The sequence below is a fragment of the Lampetra planeri genome, chromosome 64, assembly GCF_965212315.1.
Source record: "Lampetra planeri chromosome 64, kcLamPlan1.2.h2, whole genome shotgun sequence".
Lineage (NCBI taxonomy): Eukaryota > Metazoa > Chordata > Hyperoartia > Petromyzontiformes > Petromyzontidae > Lampetra > Lampetra planeri.
This window is the reverse complement of record NC_136170.1, coordinates 486,283-510,183: the sequence shown is the minus strand read 5'-3', so window position 1 is coordinate 510,183 and position 23,901 is coordinate 486,283. Positions and strand designations below refer to the sequence as shown.

At 55.1% G+C, this 23,901-nt stretch overlaps 1 protein-coding gene across 1 annotated transcript; it reads right to left on the bottom strand.

The window, feature by feature from the left end:
- Positions 1 to 12,727: 12,727 nt before the first annotated feature.
- LOC144737112 (zeta-crystallin-like) lies at positions 12,728 to 23,521 on the bottom strand. The gene is made up of 9 exons (XM_078619792.1): positions 23,425 to 23,521; positions 20,725 to 20,835; positions 19,878 to 20,030; positions 17,766 to 17,926; positions 17,063 to 17,114; positions 16,575 to 16,724; positions 15,389 to 15,487; positions 14,151 to 14,246; positions 12,728 to 13,599 (listed from the first exon to the last, which is right to left on the bottom strand). The coding sequence occupies exons 2-9, from the start codon at positions 20,833 to 20,835 to the stop codon at positions 13,438 to 13,440; spliced, it is 984 nt and encodes a 327-aa protein (XP_078475918.1). The 5' UTR covers positions 23,425 to 23,521; the 3' UTR covers positions 12,728 to 13,437.
- Positions 23,522 to 23,901: the final 380 nt, after the last annotated feature.

Sequence of the window (23,901 nt, the reverse complement as noted above, 5' to 3'; positions counted from 1 at the left end):
CCTGCCCTGTACCGTGAACCCCCCGCCCCGCCCCCTCTCTTACGTCACAATGCCCAGGCCGCCCCCCGCTCCCCACAAGCCCCTCCCCCCTACCGGGGCATTGGCCTCCATCCAATCAGAACGCGCGCTGGGCGGCCAGCCAGCGAAACTTGCTCTTCTCCAGAATACTGCATAGTGACGTGTAATCATCATGATCACCATCATCACGATCATCATCACGATCACCATCATCACAATCACCATCACGATCATCATCATCACGATCATCATCACGATCACCATCATCACAATCATCATCACGATCATCATCATCACGATCATCATCACGATCACCATCACGATCATCATCACGATCATCATCACGATCATCATCAGGATCATCATCACGATCATAATCATCATCACCATCATCATCACTAGAATCACCAACATAGCAATGTTGTCTACAGCATTGGCATGAAGCCCCCGTCATCGGAATGTGGAATTTCCCCCGAGACGCCGCCCATCAGAGTGGGTGGCGTGTTGACATGTCCTGCTCTGACCCCGTGTATCCTACACGGACTGTTGGGGCTGAGCGGTGTTAGCGAGCACCTATTAAGGTCAACACACACACAGCGCGCAATGGGTGGGGTTCGTAGCGCAGCGCGTTCACCACTGCGACACCAAAAGACAACAAAGATCCCCCTTGTAGCCTCAATAGACTATAGGGGCAAGTGCTGTTAGCGAGCACCTATGAAGGCCGGCACAGCACACGAGGGGGTGGGTGGCCGGCACCACGCCCGACCGCCTTTGTCTCCCCAGTGGCGATATTTACACACCGCACCAGCTACTCATTTGAGGCCGAGTCGACCTAGGGGGGGGCCTGGGACCGGTTCAGACAATCGTCACCGGTGTTGAACCGTGAGCGGGAATCAAACTCAGGTTGAACAGCGCAGCGCAGCGCGCTAACCACTGCGCCCACCGCTCCTCCTACAGACTCGCTCGCCACGCGGCTCTGCCCACGGCTCGGAAAGTCCCGACGAGGTCGGCAGGAAGCCGCCGCCCCCTCGTGCAGCGAGCGAGGCGTGGACTGCGCGCACAGGCGACAGACCACGTGGTAAGCCCATAGAGACCCGTAGAGGATGCACAGAGACACATGGAGATGCATAGAGTCGTAGAGACCCATTGAGACACCAACATGTACATAGAGACCCATAGATACACCAATGGATGCACAGAGACCCATGGAGATGCATAGACTTTCTTTTGACTTTTAAACAACTTTTATTGCCGCCAGCAGCAATTGCACTGGAGGCGATTCCAATATGAAATACAGTCACCAGCAAACAAATGAAAATGAACGCTACAAATCGACGCGCTGTGGCGCTAAAAGCGCCATAGAGTCGTAGAGACCCATAGAGACACCAACATGTACATAGAGACCCATAGATACACCAATGGATACACAGAGACTCATGGAGGTTCACAGACCCACGGAGATCCACAGAGATGCATTAGAGACACAAGCCGCAGCAGCAGCAGTGTGGTGAGCGTGGCCACCAGGCCACGGACCTCTCAGTGAACCCGCTGCGGTCTGAGCTGCTCCAACAGGAGGAGGAGCAGCGGACACGACACGAACTCTCTCTGTGTGTCTGTGTCTCTCTGTTTGTCTCTGTGTCTGTCTCTCTCTCTCTGTGTCTGACTCTGTCTGTCTATCTGTGTTTGTCTCCCTCTGTGTCTCTCCTCTCTCTGTGTCTGTCTCTCTCTCTCTCTGTGTCTCTGTCTCTCTGTGTCTGTCTCTCTCTGTCTGTCTCTCTGTGTGTCTCTCTGTCTGTGTCTCTGTCTGTCTCTCTCTGTCTCCCTCTCTCTGTCTGTCTGTGTCTCTCTGTATCCCTCTCTCTGTGTCTCTCTCTGTCTATCTGTGTCTCTCTCTCGTCATGGCAGCAGCAGACCTCGACATTGGCTTCGAGATCCTAAAGAACAACAACACAAACAACAACAACACAAACAACAACAACCTTGCTGCACCTGCCGCTGCTGCCATCGTGCGCCAGACGACAACACGACAACACGACACAGCGACATTCACCTGCTTCATCGCAACTCTTCCCCAACATGTCAGAATGTTCGTCCCAAACCTCCCTGCGAGGAGGGAACTGACGACTGCTCTCGCTCTCGCTCCTCCTCCTCCCCACATCCCCATCGAGGGGAAACCACTGGGGGTCGCAGTCAGTGGCCACCTGCTTCCGCTGGCCCCAGCCACCTTTGTCTTTCTCCCCCCACCGTTGTTTATTTCAGGCCGAGTTGATCCAGAAGAGGACCACGCTAGCATGGCACAAATAAAAAGCTGCTCCGTGTAGCCTGCAGCAAACTGTTGGGGCAAGTGCAGCTGTGAGCGGGCGGCAGCTATGAAGGCTACCGAGGGGGGTGGGTGGCCAGCACCACCCCGACCGCCTTTGTCTCCCCAGTGGCGATGTGTACTGGGCCTGGGAGCGTGGCCCAGGACCGGCTCAGAGACTCGTCACCGCCGTTGGCCTTGAGCGAGGATCGGGTTCGTCGCGCGGCGTAGCGGTGACCGCACTTGCCCCAACAGTCTGTTGAGGCTACACGGGGGATCTTTGTCTTTGCGTTGTTGTTGTGGGTCGCGGTGGCCCAACCGACACTCGGGCCACGACCCACACCGCGCTAGTGGGCCACCCCTAGGTCGACTCAGCCTCAAATTCGCACCCGCTGCCGTGTGTGATCGTCACGCCTGGGGAGACAAAGGCGGCCGGGCGTGGTGTTGCTGGGTAGCCCCTCCCCCCGCGCCTCTCGTGTGCCACAGCGGCAGCACTTGCCCCGGCAGTCTGTGAAGGCTACACGGGGCTAGGAGGAGGCTTTGTCTTTGTGTTCGCGTGACCCCCGGGGGGATTTTGTTGAACGTCACCGCAGCTGGGGGGGGGGGGGGGCATTGTCCCGGCTAGCAACCCAACCACCAACGCGGCTATGGGGCCGTCCATAAATGACGTCACGCGATTTGTAGGATTTATTCCCTCCCTTCTCGTCACACGGCGTCACAAAAAGTCAGACCCCCACCTCAAATATGACGTCACAAAGCTCTGCCCCCCCAAAAAATAAAACATGCTTCAAATCGCTTTAAACTATCGTGCGTATTTAATGTGGCGCTGCACTCTGATGTTGTAGGAGAAAACATTTATTAAAAAGTCTATTTAATTCAGTAGAACGTGTTGTCTATATTTATTTAAAGTTGCAGCATTTTGATGTGACGTCACATTTCTCAACTCCCCCCCCCCCCCATCGTCACAAATCGTCACAAATGTCTGACCCCCGCCCCCCCCTAGGTGCGTGACGTCATTTATGGACGGCCCCAATGTGTGCACCTGGACAGGCCCTCTGTCAGAGCGACCTGCAGCCCATCGCGAGTGACAGCCTCAGCCGAGGGGCTCATCACGACTCACTCACTGGCCGTGTCGGGTGGTGGCGGGTTTAACTACACATTGATATATAAAACCTCTATTATGGAGGATATTTCGATTTAAAGCTTTCGTGACTGCAGGGATTCATCTTCTTGGTTCTTTTTCGGTAAAGTCACGTAGAAGGGAAATAATAAAATAATAAAAATTAAACATTATAAAATAATTCACTCTGGTCCGACACCAATGGAGACTAGGCTCTAAAGAAAGCTGTCTCGGGTGTGAACCAATCAACTTCAAGGACAGTGCATATCATTATCATCATCAGAGTTGTTTATTTTTGTTTGCATTTTGACTTCTTGTGTTGAGGTTATTGCAAACCTGATGCCTTGTATAAAAGTGTCAGATTTTGTACCAGTTAAAAGGGTAAAAACCTATTACTACAATAAAATAATTCTCACGACGTTTCGGCCACAACGCAAGCAGCCGTCCTCAGGTGAAGAACAGGTCTGTCGGGAAGACAGAGCCTGGGGTGTTTCATTCAGACGCTGTCTCCCCGACAGACCTGTTCTTCACCTGAGGACGGCTGCTTGCGTTGTGGCCGAAACGTCGTGAGAATTATTTTATTATGTTTTATTTTTATCATTTTATTATTTCCATTCTACGTGACTTTACCGAAAGAACCAAGAAGATGGATGACATTGTTCGCGAAAGCCTCACTACGTGTTAAAGTGGCCTATCATCATCAACATCATCACGTGGAAATGTCGAGAGCAGTCGGAGGCGAAGATCGGTCCACCTCCCTCTCCTCTCTCTTCGCTGTGGTGTCCGCAGCGCGCCCCCCAATCCTCGATCCGACACAACGGCAGGTAGAGCCCCCCCCCACGCCAATGCCGACTGACGGTGCCGTAGCCACGGCGCTTCGTGCCAGGCTGGGTGCACTCTGAGGCCACGTGAAGAGCTGTCGCTGCCGGCTCGGGGTGGCGTGGAGCTTGGGTCTCTATCACCATCACCGCGGTGGCGAGGAGATGTCAACTACCTCGCCTGGTGTACAGGAGGTCGTGGGTTCGATCACGACCCTGACGCCTGCTGCTGTATATTTGGAGTTTGCGTTTCTCATCACCATCACGGTGGCTAGGAGATGTTAACTACCTCGCCTGGTGTACAGGAGGTCGTGGGTTCGATCACGACCCTGACGACGCCTTCTGTAGATTTGTAATTTGCGTCTCTCTCTCTCCCCCCGTGGTCGCGTGGATTTTTCTCCGGGTCCTCCTCCTGTTTCCACATCTAGAAGCAACGCCACGCGTCCAGAGTCTTTGTCTGCTGCTGTAAATGTCCACACGGTGCATGGTGACGATAAGCCACCGCGCTAAGCTATCGTTTGCGATAGCGAAGTCGCTTCTGCAAATAAACACAGAGCTACGGAGTTGGGCAGTGGGACTTCACCTGCTGCAATAGAAACGAGTTTAGTTGAGTGAGGTCACTCTACAAGGGAAGACTCTTCAACACCACCTCACCCCACCTCTCCACTCAACTCATGCCCCCCACACCTACCCACATCTCTCACCTCACCGCACCCCTCACCTACACACATCCCTCACCCCACCCCTCACCTCACCTACACACATCCCTCACCTCACCCCACCCCTCACCTCTCCACTAACCTCATGCCCCCCTCACCTACTCACATCTCTCACCTCACCCCTCACCTGCCTCCCCTCCGCGCTCACCTCCATGCACCAAAGATAAAGATCCCCCGTGTAGCCCCCAACAGACTGTTGAGGGAAAGTGCCGTTAGCGAGTAGCAGCACCTACATAAGCAACTCTGCGAGTTCGGTACGATTTGAAGCCGCGTGGTCCATTCTGACATGTGGAAAACAAAAAAGGTGAACAAATTCTGCGGGTGAGGTTCAGCAACGAATAACGAGAGAAGAGAGAATGCCACCGCCCGGACAGTCCATAGGAAGGTGGTGAGGGACCCGGGGCAAATCACGATGTTTACCCCCCCCCGATCGCGGGGCCCGGGGCGGCCACACAGTCGGTGGCTCTGGTGACCTGCCTCAGTCTCGTGACCGCGCGTGGCTGCCTGCGTCGTGTGCACTCATCATGGACCCCCCCCCCCCGCCGTTTTAGAGGAAGTTTTGGTTCCGGCAAAATTGAAGTTCCTCCGATGTTGCCTTTCGAAGCACCCAACCTCGTAATCCTCACGGGCTGGTTATAAAATATATATTATTACGATGCTACTGTTATTGATGCTGTTTTCTGGTGGCGATGGTGATGCTGCTGCTGCTGCTGATGATGATAACGACTGTTGTGAGCTTTGAGTGTCACCCACCTCGTACGAGATCTGGGGGTTTTCTCCGAAATCTCCGGCTTCCTGCCGCAGGAAATCTAACTTTCGTTTCTGGAAAACCCCCAAAATACGGAGAACGTTCGAAAATAACGCGACCTTGAAAGGAGAAAATATTTGATGCTACGTCTTGGACAACTGCCACGGCTGGAAACCTCGCCCATCATTACAGCGTGGCCCAGAAGTCATGACACGTAGGGGTCTTGTTATACAGGGTGGCCCAAAACTCTTAATTAATTTTAACACTCTTAATTAATTTTAACACTCGAATAAGCACGTTTTAATTGCTCATTCTCTAAGTAAATATTTTCCCTATTATCATCATCATGAGTAATATATACATTACTTCTTCCTGTGTGGTGGTCACCTCGATACAACTCGACCAGGGAACCCCGAGTGGATTGAGACAACAAAACACATCTGATGAATGTTCACAGATCACACCTCTAATGCAGGATGTTTTAAAGTGATGGACCCAATTTCAAAGCAGTATATTTCACGATGCCAACATGTTACAATTGCACGAAAAGTTACAAACGGTTTAATGAGTTATCAAGTTTTACTAACCATTTTATGAATGCTCTATGTGCCCTCCACCTGCTGTACGGACAACATCGAGACGAAAGTTGAATTCGTCCCAAACGCCTCTCAAAATGTCGTCTTCTTCCACTGAAGTCACCGCTGCCGTGATTCTGTTTTTGAGGTCATCCAGACGAGTCGCTAATGGTGGCACAAAAACACCACGGGTCTTTGACGTATCCCCACAAGAAAAGGCCGCAGGGTGTGTCTGGGGATCTTGGGGGCCAAGAGTGTAGCGCCAAGTCTTGGGGTTCGTGCGACCTATCCAACGTTGAGGCAGTGTTGTCTTGCGAATGACTGAGGCTAGGGGCTGTTTGTGCGCTGGGAGAGGCATCGAGCAGTAATCATTTGAAACTCTATGCCCCGCCCTTTCAAGTGGTAAGAGTTTCATTCATGGGCGGTTTGTGGTTGCAGAGATATAGCGATTTCAAATCGGTCCATCTTTTTGAAACACCTTGTATTATCTTCTAAAAAGTCTTAAATTAATTTCAAAAGAAAAGTCATGCATTGTGCATCCATGTTACTGATGGAACATTTGCTGACATATTAAACAACCATATGTGATTTGTTAAAATAAACATAATCATAAATAAACACAATAACCCAGCTATGTATTTCAGGCGCCGCGGTGGCTAAGAGATGTTGACTACCTCGCCTGGTGTGCAGGAGGTCGTGGGTTCGAGCCCGACCCTGACGATGCCTGCTGCTGTTTATTTGGAGTTTGCGTCTCTCTCTCATCATCACGGTAGCTAGGAGATGTTAACTACCTCGCCTGGTATGCAGGAGGTCGTGGGTTCGAGCCTGACCCTGATGCCTGCTGCTGCATATTTCTGCGCGTCTCTCTCCCCGTGGATTTGTGTCCGGGTCCTCCTCCGGGTTTCCCCTCCACGTTTAGAATCAACGTCACGCGTTTAGAGTTGTTTGGCTGCGATAGATGTCCCCGTGATGAGCCACTTCTTCGTTGCGCTATCATTTGCGATTGCCACGTGGCTTCTGAAGAAGAGCTCAGTAGTGGGGCCTTACCTGGTGAAATAAAAACAATTGATTTAGTTAATTTATTAAAATCGCCCAATGACCTCAAGTGTCGCCGTACAGGCAGTAGGCTCGTGCAAGACTTTGCTGGCGAGTTCGGAGGCAGTCGCCCTGCGGCAGCAGCAGCAACAACGGAGGGCAGAGGAGCGACGCTCACAACAACGAGCGGAGCGCCGGGCAATTAAATCGCAGCGAGTTTGGGAGCGCAGCAGTGATGGTGCATCTATCTGCCAGGCATGTCAGTCACTTGCGGGGTCTGTCCCGTGTCCTCCCGCCAGCGGGCATTCGACACGTCCACGTAGCCTCAGCGTGCACCTAGCCTGGCACAAGCGCCGCGTTGTTGTGAGCGTGATACGACTGCGATGGGTGCGAGTGGTTGTAGATGCCCGCGGCTTGACGTGGAGTGAGATCCGTCTGGTCGCCACACAGCTTCCTCCACCTCCACGCCGACGGGAAAGCACTACAGCGACCATCGCGGGCAACGCAGGTGGCTTGCGCAGAACGGATGCAGCGATTAGTTTCACATCACAAAGACAAAGATTCCCCCCCCCCCGTGTAGCCTTCACCGACTGTCGGGGCAAGTGCTTTCTTGCGAGTATAGCAGCACACGAGGAGGTGGCGAGTGACCGGCACCACGCCCGGCCGCCTTTGTCTCCCCAGAGGGCCGATGTGTACACACCGTGCACCAAGGTTACACGTTTCAGGCTGAGTCGACCTAGGCCTTGCCCAAGGACCAGTTCTAGCACGCGGCAGTCGCTCGCTTCCTCCACTCACCCCCTGGAAATCCCCCAAATCTCCGAGCGCGCGTCAGACTGTACACAGCAACACCTGCGCACAGTGCACGCCGTCGCGAGACAAAGATCTCTGCCCCCCCACCCCACCGCAGGCTGACGGCCGCACACGACAAAGGGAGTGGGAGGGAGATGGAGGGAGGGAGATGGGGGGAGGGAGATGGGGGGAGGGAGATGGAGCGCCATGTACAGGGCGAGGATGGTGGCCGTGGAGCAGAGGTCGTAACCGGGTACCCGATACCCGGGTACCCGTACCCGGCCAGGTACGGGTACGGGTACCTGTTTGCGACCCTGGTGCGGCCGGGTACGGGTAAGGAATCAAAACCCGTTTGCGACCTCTGCCGTGGAGGGTAAACGTCCGGCCAGCAGCCCTGGGGCATCTTCCGCGCTCCGGTCGGAGCCCCAGGGTGTGTGGGCCGGAGTTCCGCCATGCGGCGCGGCTGACCCACGCCGTGCCGGCCTTCAAGTTCAAGTTCATTTATTAGGTGTAGACCCTGTGAGCCATTCGGCTCTTGAATCGGGTGCAACCGCAACAAACAAAATGGACAAAAAACATCTTAAAGTGACTATGTGACTAAGTGCAAACAGACGTTCAAGGAGCAGTGGGCGCTGGAGGAGGCCGTGTGCTCGGTCGGTGGCACAAGACGGCGAGCTCTGAGCTGCCCGTCGGAGGCCGTGGGAGTCTGCGAGAGGGGCTGCTGCAGATGCAGCACTCGTCGAGAGGGAGATGGAGGAGAGGGGCGGCATCATCGTCGAGCCGAGTGGCGTGGACGCTGCTGCCACGTGGGGGTCTCGCACAAGGCCACCCGCACGCACCCCACGTGGGGCCAGGACCGCCTTTGTCTCCCCCCAGTGCCGGCGTTCACACGGCAGCGCCGGGTGCACTTGTAATTATGGCCGAGTCGATCTAGGGGTGGCCCACGGCCAGCTCAGATATTCCCCCCCATTGATCTTATCCGTTTGGGTCAGAGTTGAGACTTGAGTGTTAGTTTTATACTCCAACTTCGTTCAGTTTGTTTCTATACATCACCGGGCAAGGAGCAGCGAGCTCCTTTTCAGCACCACGCCCGGCCGCCTTTGTCTCCCCAGTGGCGATGTTCACACACCGCAGCAGTTACTCGTTTGAGGCTGAGTCCACCTAGGGGAGGACCAGGAGCGGTTGAAATAATCTTCACCGGTGGTGGCCGTGAGCGGGAATCGAACTCGGGTCGCCGGGTTCGTAGCGCGGCGCGCTACCCACTACACTACACTGCGTCACGCTTCCACACGCGTGGGTCACGTGACAGATGTGACGTCACAGCTCACTTGCCGTGCAAAAAATCTCTGCATTATTGAGCCCCCTCCCCCCCAAAAACAACCCTAAGTGTATTTTAATAATGTTTGCATGGTGTACAGTCTGGAAAGTACCCACATGGCAAATTTCAAGTTTGTTGCATGTCGGGAAGTACGCTAAACATGTTGAACAGACACATAATCACACAACTTTGTATATATGTAGAAGATATCCCTGTGAGCCATGCGGCTCTTGTGACGGGGAGCGGTGCCCCTCGGCCTGGTGGCAGCGCACAGACTCCACGCTCAGCGGGAGCCCGAGTCCCTGGATGACCCCGGCGGAGGTCGTTGACGCCCGGCTCCGCGTTCTGTCCCCACGATCTCGTGGCCACGCGACGTCCCCCCCTGCTGGACTCATCAAGAATCAAGTTCAATTTCGATGTAAAGCTTTCGTGACTGCAGGGATTCATCTTCTTGGTTCTTTCGGTAAAGTCACGTAGAAGGGAAATAATACAATAATAAAAAATAAAACATAATAAAATAATTCTCACGACGTTTCGGCTACAACGCAAGCAGCCGTCCTCACCTGAGGACGGCTGCTTGCGTTATTATGTTTTATTTTTATTATTTTATTATTTCCCTCCTACGTGACTTTACCGAAAGAACCAAGAAAATCAAGTTCAAGTTCATGTATTTGGCATAGCCCTGTGAGCCATTCGGCTCTTGAATCGGGTGCAACCGCAACAAACAAAAGACAAAAACATAAACAAGAAAACATCTTAAAGTGAATATGTGACTAAGTGCAAACGGAAAATCCAAGAAGACACTATGTTTGTTCCCCAGGGGTGTACTTCACTCCGCGACTGGGGTACCAATCGATCCGACATCAGTGCCACACTCCGCGGTGTCGAAACTCCAAACATCAGCACGACAAAAATCCGTCATCGTAAAATTCAACTTTGAATCGTGAATCGTGTCCAGCCCGAGTCGAGATGAGTCGACTGCCCCACCGCCCACCATCGACAGACTCGCAGTGACTGCGTCACGGGCATCGTGCGAGAGCCGGGGCGCTGTGGGGACCCCGGGTGCTGTGGGGACCACGTGGTGCTGTGGGGACCACGTGGCGCTGTGGGGACCACGTGGCGCTGTGGGGACCACGTGGCGCTGTGGGGACCACGTGGCGCTGTGGGGACCACGTGGCGCTGTGGGGACCACGTGGCGCTGTGGGGACCACGTGGCGCTGTGGGGACCACGTGGCGCTGTGGGGACCACGTTTGTTCGTATCTCTGAAAGTTCGTAAGTCGAATGTTGTTAAGTCGAGGAGTCTCTATAGAAGCAGACACCTGGGCTCAAGTAAACTCCACGTGATTCTAGACGAGATGTTTACAACACGTGCACAGTGCGGGACACACGGCTACACAAGGACGACTGCTGCTGCTGCATCTAAGCTGGGTCCACAGAGTGGAGTGGACTTGGGAGTCAGAAGAAGGCTGCACACAGACAACCTGATGGTGATGGTGGTGGTGATGGTGGTGGTGATGGTGGTGGTGATGGTGGTGGTGATGGTGGTGGTGATGGTGGTGATGGTGGTGGTGGTGATGGTGGTGATGGTGGTGGTGATGATGGTGGTGATGGTGGTGGTGGTGATGGTGATGGTGGTGATGATGGTGGTGGTGATGGTGGTGATGGTGGTGATGGTGGTGGTGGTGATGATGGTGGTGATGGTGGTGGTGATGGTGGTGGTGATGGTGGTGGTGGTGGTGATGATGGTGGTGATGGTGGTGGTGATGGTGGTGGTGATGGTGATGGTGGTGATGATGGTGGTGGTGGTGGTGATGGTGGTGATGGTGGCGGCGGTGGTGGTGATGGTGGTGGTGGTGATGATGGTGGTGGCGATGGTGGTGATGGTGGTGGTGATGGTGGTGGTGGTGATGATGGTGGTGATGATGGTGGTGGTGATGGTGGTGATGGTGGTGGTGATGATGGTGGTGATGGTGATGGTGGTGGTGATGGTGGTGGTGATGGTGGCGGTGGTGGTGATGATGGTGGTGATGATGGTGGTGGTGGTGATGGTGGTGATGGTGGTGGTGATGATGGTGGTGGTGATGATGGTGGTGGTGATGGTGGTGGTGATGATGGTGGTGATGGTGATGGTGGTGGTGATGGTGATGGTGGTGGTGGTGGTGATGATGGTGGTGATGATGGTGGTGGTGATGGTGGTGATGGTGGTGGTGATGGTGGTGGTGATGGTGGTGGTGATGGTGGTGGTGATGGTGGTGGTGATGGTGGTGGTGGTGCAGGCAGTGAAAGTGAAACTAGTAGTGCACGCACACACGTAGTAGTAGTAGGAGTATGCTGGACAACAGGAAAAGTGTGTTGTGGTGGTTGTTGTTGTTCTGGAACCGGAAGGGGAGGAAGAGCCAACAGAGGATGGCGTGACGACGACGACGAGGAGGACGTGAAGAGATGGGTGCCAGAAATATGTGGCCGCGACTTGCATGTTTCTCGTGGGGGGGGGGGCTGGAGAATCTCACCCCCACCCCTCCCCCCAATTCCGCCGCGCTGCAGTAGAGGGCAGCACCCTCTTGCTGAACTGCCTCTGAGTTCTAGATTTGAAGCTTTCGTGACTGCAAGGAATCATCTTCTTAGGTTTTTTCGGTAAAGTCACGTAGAAAGTAAAATAAAATAAAAACAAAAATCAGCCTCCGAAACGTCGTGATTTTTGTTTGTATTTTATTTTACTTTCTACGTGACTTTACCGAAAAAACCTAAGAAGATGCCTCTGAGTATGGGTCTCTCTGGGTATGTGGGTTTCTATTGGTCTCTATGGTTCTATACGAGTCCCATTGACTCGCACAGAAATACAATAGACTCACACGGAGACGCACAGACTCACAGAGAGACCGACAGACTCATACAGAGACCCACAGACTCACACGAAGACCCACAGACTCACACAGACCCATAGACTCACACAGAGACTCACACGGAGACGCACAGACTCACAGACCGACAGACTCACACAGAGACCCACAGACTCACACAGAGACCCATAGACTCACACAGAGACCCATAGACTCACACAGAGACTCACACGGAGACGCACAGACTCACAGACCCACAGACTCACACAGAGACCCACAGACTCACACAGAGACCCATAGACTCACACAGAGACCCACAGACTCACACAGAAACCCACAGATTTACATCAAAATTTATACTGGACTCACGAGACATCTAGACTTACATAGACATCAAGACTCATGGACATATTGAAGGCAATACTGTATATATGGCGAGGGAGAATCTTGCATTCGTAGCATGTTTATTTAATTCTCATGAAGATCATCACGTACACCGCAATCTGAATTTTATATATTTTTTCAAATCTTAAAAATTCCACCTTTGTAGTTGCAACACAAAATCACGTCGTGTGTTTCAATCAACTCCTAATGGTTCCTTTGATCAATGAATTCCTTTCATTTAACCGGGTCGCAAGTCACCACCAGCTCACGAGCACAAACACCTCGCAGTTGAGAGCACGTGCCAGGCGTCCGATCACCGACGGATTCTCCGCGGGGACAACGCTGCACCTCCCAACATCCCCCGCTGCACGTCCCAACGTCGGTGAGTGTCGGTGAGTGTCGGTGAGTCCCGGTGAGTGTCGGTGAGTGTCGGTGAGTGTCAGTGAGCCCCCGGTGAGCGTCGGTGAGTCCCGGTGAGTGCCGGTGAGTGTCGGTGAGTGTCGGTGAGTGTCAGTGAGCCCCCGGTGAGCGTCGGTGAGTCCCGGTGAGTGCCGTGAGTGTCGGTGAGTGTCGGTGAGCCCCCGGTGAGCGTCGGTGAGTGTCGGTGAGTGTTGGTGAGTCCCGGTGAGTGTCGGTGAGTGTCGGTGAGTGTCGGTGAGCCCCCGGTGAGCGTCGGTGAGTGTCGGTGAGTGTCAGTGAGCCCCCGGTGAGCGCCGGCGAGTCCCGGTGAGTGCCGGTGACTTCTGGTGAGTTCCGGCGAGCGAGCGCGGCATTCACATGGTGAGCACCATCTTGCCGAGCGTGGGGCTGCCGGAGATGATCTCGTCGTGGGCGCGAGCCGCCTCCTCCAGCGGGAGGCGAGTTCCCACCGCGGGACGCAGCCAGCCGCTCTCCACGCCGGCATGCAGCGCCGCGGCACTCTCGCGGCGCTCCTCCTGCAAGAGGGGGCGGGGCGGGTCGTTCTAAACAACGACTAAACTACGCTCCTCCTGCAAGAGGGGGCGGGGCGGGTCGTTCTAAACAACGACTAAACTACGCTCCTCCTGCAAGAGGGGGCGGGGCGGGTCGTTCTAAACAACGACTAAACTATGTTTTGTTCTACGAGCTGCCACGTAGCTCAACGGAGTGGCTTGTCCCGCACCTCGTTCAGCGCGCTTGGCTACGTACGGTAGAAAGAAGTGCAGCGTACGCACGTCCACACAGCCAAACACACTGAGCGCACGCGGCGACGTTGATTCTAAACGTGGATGGAAAAACCGGATGACCCGGAGACAAATCCACGCGACCACGGGGAGAGGAGAGACACGCAAACTCCAAATATACAGCAGCAGCAGGCGTCAGGGTCGGGATCGAGCCCACGACCTCCTGCGCACCAGGCGAGGTAGTCAACATCTCCTGGCCACCGTGGTGGTATTCTGACGGGTGCGGTGGGGGGTGCGGTGGGGGGTGCGGTGGGGGGGGGTGGTGGGGGGTGCGGGGCGCTCACCGCGTTGCAGTTGAAGAGGCTGACCCCCATGACGTGCAGCTCACGCATCAGCGTCTCACGCGGGTTCATCTCCACGGCGCCACGGCAACCGATGATCTGGGAGGGAGAGTTGGTGGTGGGTGGTGAGTGGTGGGTGGTGAGTGGTGGCTGGGTGGCGGTGGGTGAGTCGTGGGTGGCAGTGGGTGGTGAGTGGTGGGTGAGTGTGCGACGGTGGGAGGTGAGTGACGGTGGGTGGTGAGTGGTGGGTGGTGAGTGGTGAGTGGCGGTGGGTGAGCGGTGGGTGAGTCGTGGGTGGCAGTGGGTGGTGAGTGGTGGGTGGTGAGCGGTGGGTGGGTGTGCGACGGTGGGCGGTGAGTGGTGAGTGACGGTGGGTGGTGAGTGGTGAGTGGTGGGTGGTGAGTGGTGAGTGGCGGTGGGTGGGTGTGCGACAGTGGGCGGTGGGTGGTGGGTGACGGTGGGTGGTGAGTGGTGAGTGGTGGGTGGGTGAGTGGTGGGTGGGTGGGTGAGTGGTGGGTGGCGGTGGGTGAGTGGTGGGTGGCAGTGGGTGGTGAGTGGTGAGTGGTGGGTGGTGAGCGGTGGGGGGGTGGGTGTGCGACGGTGGGCGGTGAGTGGTGAGTGACGGTGGGTGGTGAGTGGTGAGTGGCGGTGGGTGGGTGTGCGACAGTGGGCGGTGGGTGGTGGGTGACGGTGAGTGGTGAGTGGTGAGTGGTGGGTGGGTGAGTGGTGGGTGGGTGAGTGGTGGGTGGCGGTGGGTGAGTGGTGGGTGGCAGTGGGTGGTGAGCGGTGGGTGGGTGTGCGACGGTGGGCGGTGAGTGGTGGGTGGCTGACGGTGGGTGGGTGGTGAGTGGTTAGGTGGCTGACGGTGGGTGGGTGGTGAGTGGTTAGGTGTGTGATGGGTGGTGGGTGGTGAGTGGTTAGGTTTGTGGTGGTGGGTGGGTGCTGAGTGGTGGGTGCGTGACGGTGGGTGGGTGGTGGGTGGTGTGTGGCGGTGGGTGGGTGGTGAGTAGTTAGGTGTGTGGTGGTGGTTGGGTGGTGAGTGGTGAGGTGTGTGGCGGTGGGTGGGTGGTGAGTGGTGGGTGGGTGAGTGGTGGGTGGTGGTGGGTGGGTGGTGAGTGGTGAGGTGTGTGGCGGTGGGTGGGTGGGTGGTGAGTGGTGAGTGGTGGGTGGGTGGCGAGTGGTGAGTGGTGTGTGGCGGTGTCACTCTCTGTGCTGGAGTGTCTGCCAGAGAGACGTCTCACCACCACGCGGCCGTTCTGCCCCAGCAGCTTGAGGTCGCTGGGAAGGTTGACGTTGGCCAGCATCTCAAAGACGACGTCCACGCCGCGTGGGTACAGCTCCTGACCGCCAACCGGCACACACCATCATGCTATTCACATTCTAGTCGACCGTCACCAAAGTTGTTTCGCAAAATTGATGTCGTGTCAACAGAACGCAGGTCGGTTGTTAATATCTGAAATTGTTATCTTCGGCACGTACCACTGCTACTTCTATTTTTATTTTACCGCACGTCTGTGGAAGAAAGAGCTTCATAGCTCATCGGATTCCTCCAGTAGGAAGAAATATTTTGAATCTAATTTGACCAGGTAAGGCCCATTGAGCTATGGAGCGACCTGGCCATCACGAATGATGGCTCAACAAAGTGGCTTCTCATCAACCATCACGTGGAGAATATGTATAGCAGCAGCCAAATCATCTAAACTTGACCACGGGGAGTTTGCGAGATGTTAACTCCCTCGCCTGGTATGCAGGAGGTCGTGGGTTCGATCCCGACCCTGACGCCTGCTGTTGCTGTATATTTGGAGTTTGCGTGTCTCTCTCTCTCTCATCATCATCACGGTGGCTAAGAGATGTTAACTCCCTCGCCTGGTGTGCAGGAGGTCGTGGGTTCAATCCTGACCCTGACGTCTGCTGCTGTATATTTGGAGTTTGCGTGTCTCTCTCTCTCATCATCATCACGGTGGCTAGGAGATGTTGACTCCCTCGCCTGGTATGCAGGAGGTCGTGGCTTCGATCCCGACCCTGACGCCTGCTGCTGCTGCTGCTGTATATTGGAGTTTGCGTGTCTCTCCCTGCCGTGGTCGTGTGGATTTTTCTCCGGGTCCTCCGGTTTTTCCCTCGACATCTAGAATCGACGTCACCGTGCGCTCAGAGTATTTGGCTGCTGCTATCAATTTACACACGACGACGACGATGATGACGATGATGACGATGATGACGATGATGACGATGATGACGAGCCATTTGGTTGAGCGATCATTTGTCATTCTGAAAAACAGCTACACAGCTCAGCGGGGCCTTACCTGCTAAAATAACAATCTGTTTTTATCCGGCGTCAAGGGTGAAGGGTCGAACCCACGACCTCCTGCATACCAGACGAGGCAGTTAACACCTCGCCGCCAATCGACGGCGTGACGGACCACTCGCCTGTATGCGGCCCACGTATCCATCCTCGCGGTGGTCGAAGGTGCTGTGGGCCCCGTGTTTGGCCACCAGCTCCAGTCCCTCGGGCGACCCGGCCGTGCCGATCACGTGCGTGCCCAGCGCGCGCGCCATCTGGCACAGCGCAATGCCGACCTGCGGTCGCACGCGGCGACGCATTTTCTTTTAACGTTCAAAGCCAGGACTACGACGTCGTAGATTGTGCAAGCGTACGAGCGTGCGTGCGAGCGTGCGTGCGAGCGAGCGTGCGTGCGAGCGTGCGTGCAAGCGTACGAGCGTGCGTGCGTGCGAGCGAGCGAGCGTGCGTGCAAGCGTGCGTGCAAGCGTACGAGCGTGCGTGCGAGCGAGCGAGCGTGCGTGCGAGCGTGCGTGCAAGCGTACGAGCGTGCGTGCAAGCGTACGAGCGTGCGTGCGTGCGAGCGTGCGTGCGAGCGAGCGAGCGTGCGAGCGAGCGAGCGTGCGGCAAGGCTCACCCCGCCGCTCGCTCCGTGGATGAGCACCGTCTCCCCCGGTCTCGTCGCGGCCCTTCAACCCCACGGACACACACAGACACGTCCCGTCGGGACATCACGGATCGTTGTTAAGCCATCATTTGTGATAGCCAGGTAACAATATAGCTCAGTGGGCCCTACCTGGTAAAATAAAAATAGTTCCTAGTTTAGTCTGCAGGAGGTTGTGGGTTTGATCTTGACCTTGGGGACACCTGCTGTATATTTGGAGTTTGGGTCTCTCTCTCTCCTTGGTCACGTGGGTCCGTTATTCCCCACAACATTTAGAATCAACGTCATGCGTTTAGAGTATTTCGCTGCCGCTATGAATGTCCACACGGTGACGACGACGACGATGATGATGATAAGCTACTTACCGTCATCATAAACTAACTACACACTCCCAGTGGGGCCTTACCCAGAAAAAGCAAAAAAATTTGCTTAAAAGTTTAAGGCAATTGGAGTGACATCACCGCTGTTGATGCCCACGATCAGACGTCCAGCGATGCTTAGTTTCATTTAAGTTTTAAAAACTGGGGCCCACTGTCAAATCTCCCCCCCACCCCCCCCCCCCCCGGCTCTCTTCGTAGCTCAGGTTCCCCCGGAAGCCCCCGGACCTCGGTGCAGTCGCACCGCCTGCGCGCCCGATGGCCGCGTCGCCGCGGAGCCGAACGTCGGGCGCGTTTACTTTTGCACGAGGGCGCGGTAAGCGGTGAAGTACGGCACACCCAGCGCGGCGCCCTGCGGGAAGTCCAGCTGGGCGGGCAGCGTGAAGACGCGGTCGTGAGCCACGCACACAAACTCGGCGTAGCCGCCCTCCGCCAGCGCCGTGTACACGCGGTCGCCCGCCTGCTCGCAACACCAACGGCAAAGGTCCCCCCGTGAAGCCTTCAACAGACTGCGTGTGAGTACCGATAGAGGCGGCTAAACGGGCGCGGCACGATCTAGAGGAAGAGATGGAGTGATGTGGTACAGGAGAACGTGGAGCTGTGGACTTGCCGATGACCGGTACCAGCGGTGTCAAGATCGGCCTCTGCGGAGGAGGCTCGTGAAGGACGCTACTGGGCAGTTGGAGGCAGTCGCCCTCCAACAACAACGGAGGGCGGAGGAGCAACGCTCACAACAACGAGCGGAGCGCCGGGTGGCTAAAACACAGCAAGTTGACACAGTAGGGGGCACAGGTGGTGCATCGGCCAGTCATCTCAGTCAACCCATGGCACCACCTGGATCTATCCCGTGACCTCCTGCCAGCGGGCATTCGACACTTCACATGGCCTTAACGTGCACCTAGCCTGGCACAAGCGCCGTGGTGACATCACCGCAACTTAGTGGCGCATGGCGGTTGTTTGTTGAAATTCTTTCGCACCGTACGTAGCCAACCGTGCTCATCGGAGGTGCACACAAAAAGCAGTTCTAGAGAATCGAATTGTCACTCTAGACTGTGGAACACAAAGATCCCCCGCGCGGCCTTCAACGATTACCAAGACGGACTAAACCCGCGGTGGTTAGGAGATGTTAACTCCCTCACCTGGTATACAGGAGGTCGTGGGTTTGATGAAGACCCTGACGCCTGCTGTATATTTGGAGTTTGAGTGTCTCCCTCCCCGCGGTTGCGTGGATTTTTCTCCGGGTCCTCTGGCTTTTCCCTCCACGTATAATCAACGTCACGCGTTTAGAATATTTCTTTGGCTGCTCTACGATGGTGATGATGGTGATGATTATCCACTTTGTTGAACTATCATTTGCGATAGCCTGGTCACTTCGGAAAAGATCCACATATCTCAGTGGCGCCTTACCTGGTAAAATAACAAGTTTAGTATTTAGTTTAACCCGGTGATATACAATAGAAGTGCTATGCACTGGCGCCATCTGTTGGTGGAGGTTACGATTGTTTTAAATACTAATTCTTCGTCGGGAAATTTTATTTGCCATCAGCCATCACGACAATTGTTGTGTGCCAATGATGAGAGACTTTGTTGAGATTTAAATTAAACTAAACAATTTAAACTATATTTTTATTTGACCAGGTAAGGCCCCACTACTGCTATCACAAATGATAGCTCATTAAGTGGCTTATCATCGTCATCACGTACACATTTACATAGCAGCAGCCAAATACTCTAAACGCGTGGTGACGTTGATTCTAAACGTGAAATCGAGAAACCGGAGGACCCGGAGAAAAATCCACGCCACCACGGGGAGAGAGAGAGAGAGAGACACGCAAACTGCAAACATACAGCAGGAGTCAGGGTTGGGATCGAACCCACCACCTCCTGTATATCAGGCGAGGGAGTTAACATCTCTCCTGGCTAGACTGCGGCACCCCAATGTGCCACAAGGTCCACAGCAGAAGAGAATCTCTCTCCTACAACCCAGCCCGTGGATCGCCGCTGATCTAACCCACACACACTCAACAACAACCAGTTTAACACGTAGTAGTCGTAGTAGCAGGGCTTTCGCGACACCAATATTATCCATAAGTTTTTTTTTGGGTTAGAGCGTGTAAAATATAATACTGTCCTTAAACCCGCAACCACCCAACACAGCCAATCGGCAAGGTTTGTCACGTAAACAATGCGTGCCAATTAGTTACTAGTCCGGCACTAGCCGGTGCGTGGTTTGGAGAGTAAACCCACTACAACATTCACAACATGGACGGGTTTAACGACACGTCCATGTTCACTCGATCTAACCCAAAACAGAACCCCTATTGTGGAAAACAAAAAGACAAAGTCCCCCCCACCCCCCCCCAATCGTGAGCCGGTCCACACCCCCCCCCCCCCGGTCGCGTGGCTCCCACCTTGAAGGAGGAGATGGAGCGGCCCACCGACTCCACCGTGCCGGCAACGTCACCCCCCGGGGTCCATGGCAGCTCGGGCCTGCGCGTGTGCGTGCCCGTGCGTATGTACGTGTCCACGGGGTTGACGCCGCACGCACGCACGCGGATCAGCACCTGCGCGCATTGGTGACGGGGTGGGGCGGTGGGTCATGGTGATGGAAGGTGTGGAGTTTATAACTCGTTCGCTCCCTCGCTCCCTAGTCTAGCTATCCACCCACTCACTTACCCAATCGCTCACTCACTAAATCACTCACTAATTCACTCAAGAACTCACTCAGTCACTCGCTCACCCATTCACCCACCCAACCACTCACTGACCCAGTCACTCACTCAGTCACTCACTCACCCACCCACTCACCGACCCACACATTCACCTACCCAACCACTCACTCACCTACCCGCTTACCCACCCACTCACCCACCCACTCTCGCACCCACCCACTCACCCACCCACTTCAAATGTATTATTAGAGGCAGTGCAAAGTTCAGGACCGTGTGAGGCCATGCGTGGAGGAGAGAGAAAAGAGAGGAGAGGGACAGGAGAGAGAGGGAGGAGAGAGAGAGAGAGGAGAGAGACAGAGAAAAGAGGAGAGAGACAAAAGAGAGGAGGGGGAGGAGAGACGAGAGAGAAAAGACGAGAGAGGGAAGAGAGGAAAGAGTTTTAAAAAAAATACGAAATGATGAACGAAGCAAAGTGCCGATTACACCGAGCATCTTCTTGTTTCCACTGATCGTAAACAAAAAGAGAGAGAGGCGAGAGAGAAGGGAGGGAGAGAGAGAGGAGGGGGAGGAGAGAAAAGAGAGAGACCTCTTTGTCGTTGGGCGAAGGAACGGGAACGTCCGTCTGCAGGCGCAGCACGGAGGACGGCCCGAACTCCCGCATGCGGATGGCCCGCATCACTCGCACGGCCTGCTGCATCTGACACGCACACGGAGCCCGCGGCGGTTGACGCGACGTAGAGGACCGTGCCGCCCAACTAGCACGGTCGGCTACGTACGGCTTGTGCTGCAAGAAGATTGACGGACGTACGTAGGTGCAGCCGCACGCCGCGGTACGGCAATATCGGTCGTGAGCGGGGAATCGAACTCGGGTCGCCAGGGTTCGTGGGGCGGCGCCGCTAACCGTTGCGCCACCGCTCCCCCGCTAAATGGACACGTGACACACACGCACCCAAAGTGAAGTGGCCGGCGCGGCCGGCGCCTGACTACATCCAGTCACCACCAGCAGCACCACGTGTCTGAGCAAAAGGTCAAGAGGTTAACCATGGCCAGAGTCACCGATGCCGCCAAGAGATGCCGCAATGATTGCGACAGATGACAAATCGACCTCTCAAAGCTCTCCTAGAGCCTCACAACAACCACCACCACCATCTCGTCACAGACCACTGGAAGTCAACCAAATGCCGTTCTCCACCCTCCTCACGTGCGCCACCCAGCACCACCTCCTCTCCCTCACCCTGCACACCACGTGTCCCAGTTACGGCGATGATGAGCCAACAATGTCTGTGTGTCCCACGCGTGACATCACTCCACGTCGACCAGCCCCTCCCCTCATTTTTACTCATGAACAGGTGACGTCCTCCACATGGACCCCCCCTCATTAATAAGCATGAGCAGGTGACGTCACTCAACATGTAGCACCCCTCCCTCAGTAATAATCGTGACGTCACTCCACATCGAACAGCCCCCCTCATTAATAATCATGACGAGGTGACGTCTTCCAAATGGACACCCCCCTCTATTAATATTAATTAGCGGGTGACGTCACTCCACATGGGGGGGGCGAGGCGCCTCCTCCCCCCTCCTCGGCGTCAACTCACAACCCTCACAAGGCAGAACCCCCACGTCATCACGTGATCTCCGTCACGCTGTTGTTGAGACATCGAAGTAAAAAGGACGTCGTGATGAACGAGGGATTATCACCTTTAAATGAAAGAAGTCTGTGTCACCGCGCCCTTACAAATTGCACACAAATTGATGCAATGAATATCAAGTGTAGGATTTACTGCAATGCACCCGCCCTTGGACGGGCAAAAGTCTAGTGAAGTATATTCACGACGCATGTGTTGTGTTTATTAACACGACAACAAACCCTGCACCACGACTGCGTTTCAGCTCCCGCGGCGGGAGACGGACTCGAAGTCTGGCGCCTGTGGGACAACTCAGAGTCTCAGGGTCGTCGGCTGCAGTTTTGCTGGAAGTCAAATCCCTCTCGGCCGTGATCTGTCGCGTGCGCGTGTCAAGGTGAATCATCGCACGTGTGCGCCACACCACGTGCTTGGCACGTGGTGCGTGTACACGCGTAGATCACGTGGTGCGCGTGCATCCCAGTGCGCATGCGTCACCTCACAGCTGCGTCAGAGGGACAATGATTCAAGTCGTGGTGGGGTTACATTTGACCATACTTCACCACGCCGGTGAGCGCTCGCTGTTGAAGGCGCGTGATGGAAGCAATCAATTGGCGTGGTGCCGTAGAAGTGCAGTACAACAATGGGCTTTGTGCTCCAATGGCCGCCTGATGTCCATTGCCCCGCAGCAGCAAGCCTATAGCACCTGTTATGCACGGACCCGGTGGTGGCGCTACGAACCTGGTCACCCGAGTTCGATTCCTGCTCACGGCCAACACCGGTGACAGCGATTATCTGAACCGATCTGAGGCCTCCCCTAGGTCGACTCAGCCTCAAATGAGTACCTGGTGCGGTGTGTAGTCAACATCGCCAGCACTGGGGGGGAGACAAAGGCGGCCCGGTCGTGGTGCCGGCCTTCAGAGGCCCTACTCGCTAACAGCACTTGCCCCTGCAGTCTGCTGAGGCTACCCGGGGAATATTTGTCTTTGGTTACCCGTCCAAGCAGCTCCCAGTCCCACGCGACTTCTGCTGATTTCACTTTCGAGATCGGAATCGCGAAGAGGCTTGTTAATGGTCTCGATGTGTTTATATTAATATTTAATTTGCTTTCAGAGGCATTGACCTGTCCTTCACCCAGCAGTGGACAGACCATGGCTGCCCTGATGGTGGATAACCGTGCACCTTGTGGAATAATGTTTTTTAAACAAATATACGACGAAAACGAAGCGTGTTGTGTGTTAAACAAACGCGTGTGACAGTACCCACGTGCCCTACTGTACAGCACTGCAGCGCGCTAGAGCTTGACGCGGATCGTGTGACAGCGCCCAGAGGCGTCAATGCGTCGAGGCTGCTGCGCGCTGCGTGGCGAGAGAGTTTGTCGCTGAGAAGGATCGTGGCGATGGTTGCCAAAGGCGAGCTGCTGAAGGTGTAACACTAAAGACGGTGGTGGTGTTGGCAGTGGTGGTGGTAGTGGTGTTGGTAGTGTTGGTGTTGGTGGTGGTGTTAGTGGTGGTGGTGTTGGCAGTGGTGGTGTTGGTAGTGGTGGTGTTGTTGCTGGTAGTGGTGTTGGTGGTGTTAGTGGTGTTGTTGGTGGTGTTAGTGGTGGTGTTGTTGTTGGTGGTGTTAGTGGTGGCGTTGTTGTTGGTGGTGTTCGACTTTACCTCGGACACGTCGTGGGGCCTCCTGCGAGGGCAGCAGCGGTCGTGATCGGAAATCGAGCAAGGTGAGAGCGCCCCCCCACCCCACCTTGCCAGATACGGGAGGGAAAACCTCCAGATTCATGCAAAATTCTTCCCAAGCCGGACTCAACCATTTAAAGAAAAATGTGTAACCAGGTAAGGTTATGAAGCTTTTTTTTTAAAAGCGACCTTTGCTTCCACAAATTAGAGGGTGAGTGTGTATGTGCATTGGTGAGTGAGTGGGTGAGTGAGAGGGTAAGTTGGTGAGTAGGTGGGTGAGTTGGTGAGTAGGTGGGTGTGAGTGGGTGAGTGAGAGGGTGAGTGTGTTGTGCATTGGTGAGTGAGTGGGTGGGTGAAAGGGTGAGTAGGTGGGTGAGAGGGTGAGTAGGTGACTTGGTGAGTGGGCGAAAGGGTAAGTAGGTAAGTGGATGAGTGAGAGGGTGAGTGTAGGTGAATTGG

Excerpts from the sequence above, each read along its gene's own strand:
- LOC144737112 (XM_078619792.1), bottom strand. The coding sequence starts at position 20,835 with ATGCAGCAGGCCGTGCGAGTGATGCGGGCCATCCGCATGCGGGAGTTC. Across the intron at positions 17,927-19,877 it reads GCTCCATCTCCTCCTTCAAG|GCGGGCGACCGCGTGTACAC; the intron begins GTGGGAGCCACG and ends TGTTGCGAGCAG. Across the intron at positions 14,247-15,388 it reads GGCAGAACGGCCGCGTGGTG|ATCATCGGTTGCCGTGGCGC; the intron begins GTGAGACGTCTC and ends TCTCCCTCCCAG.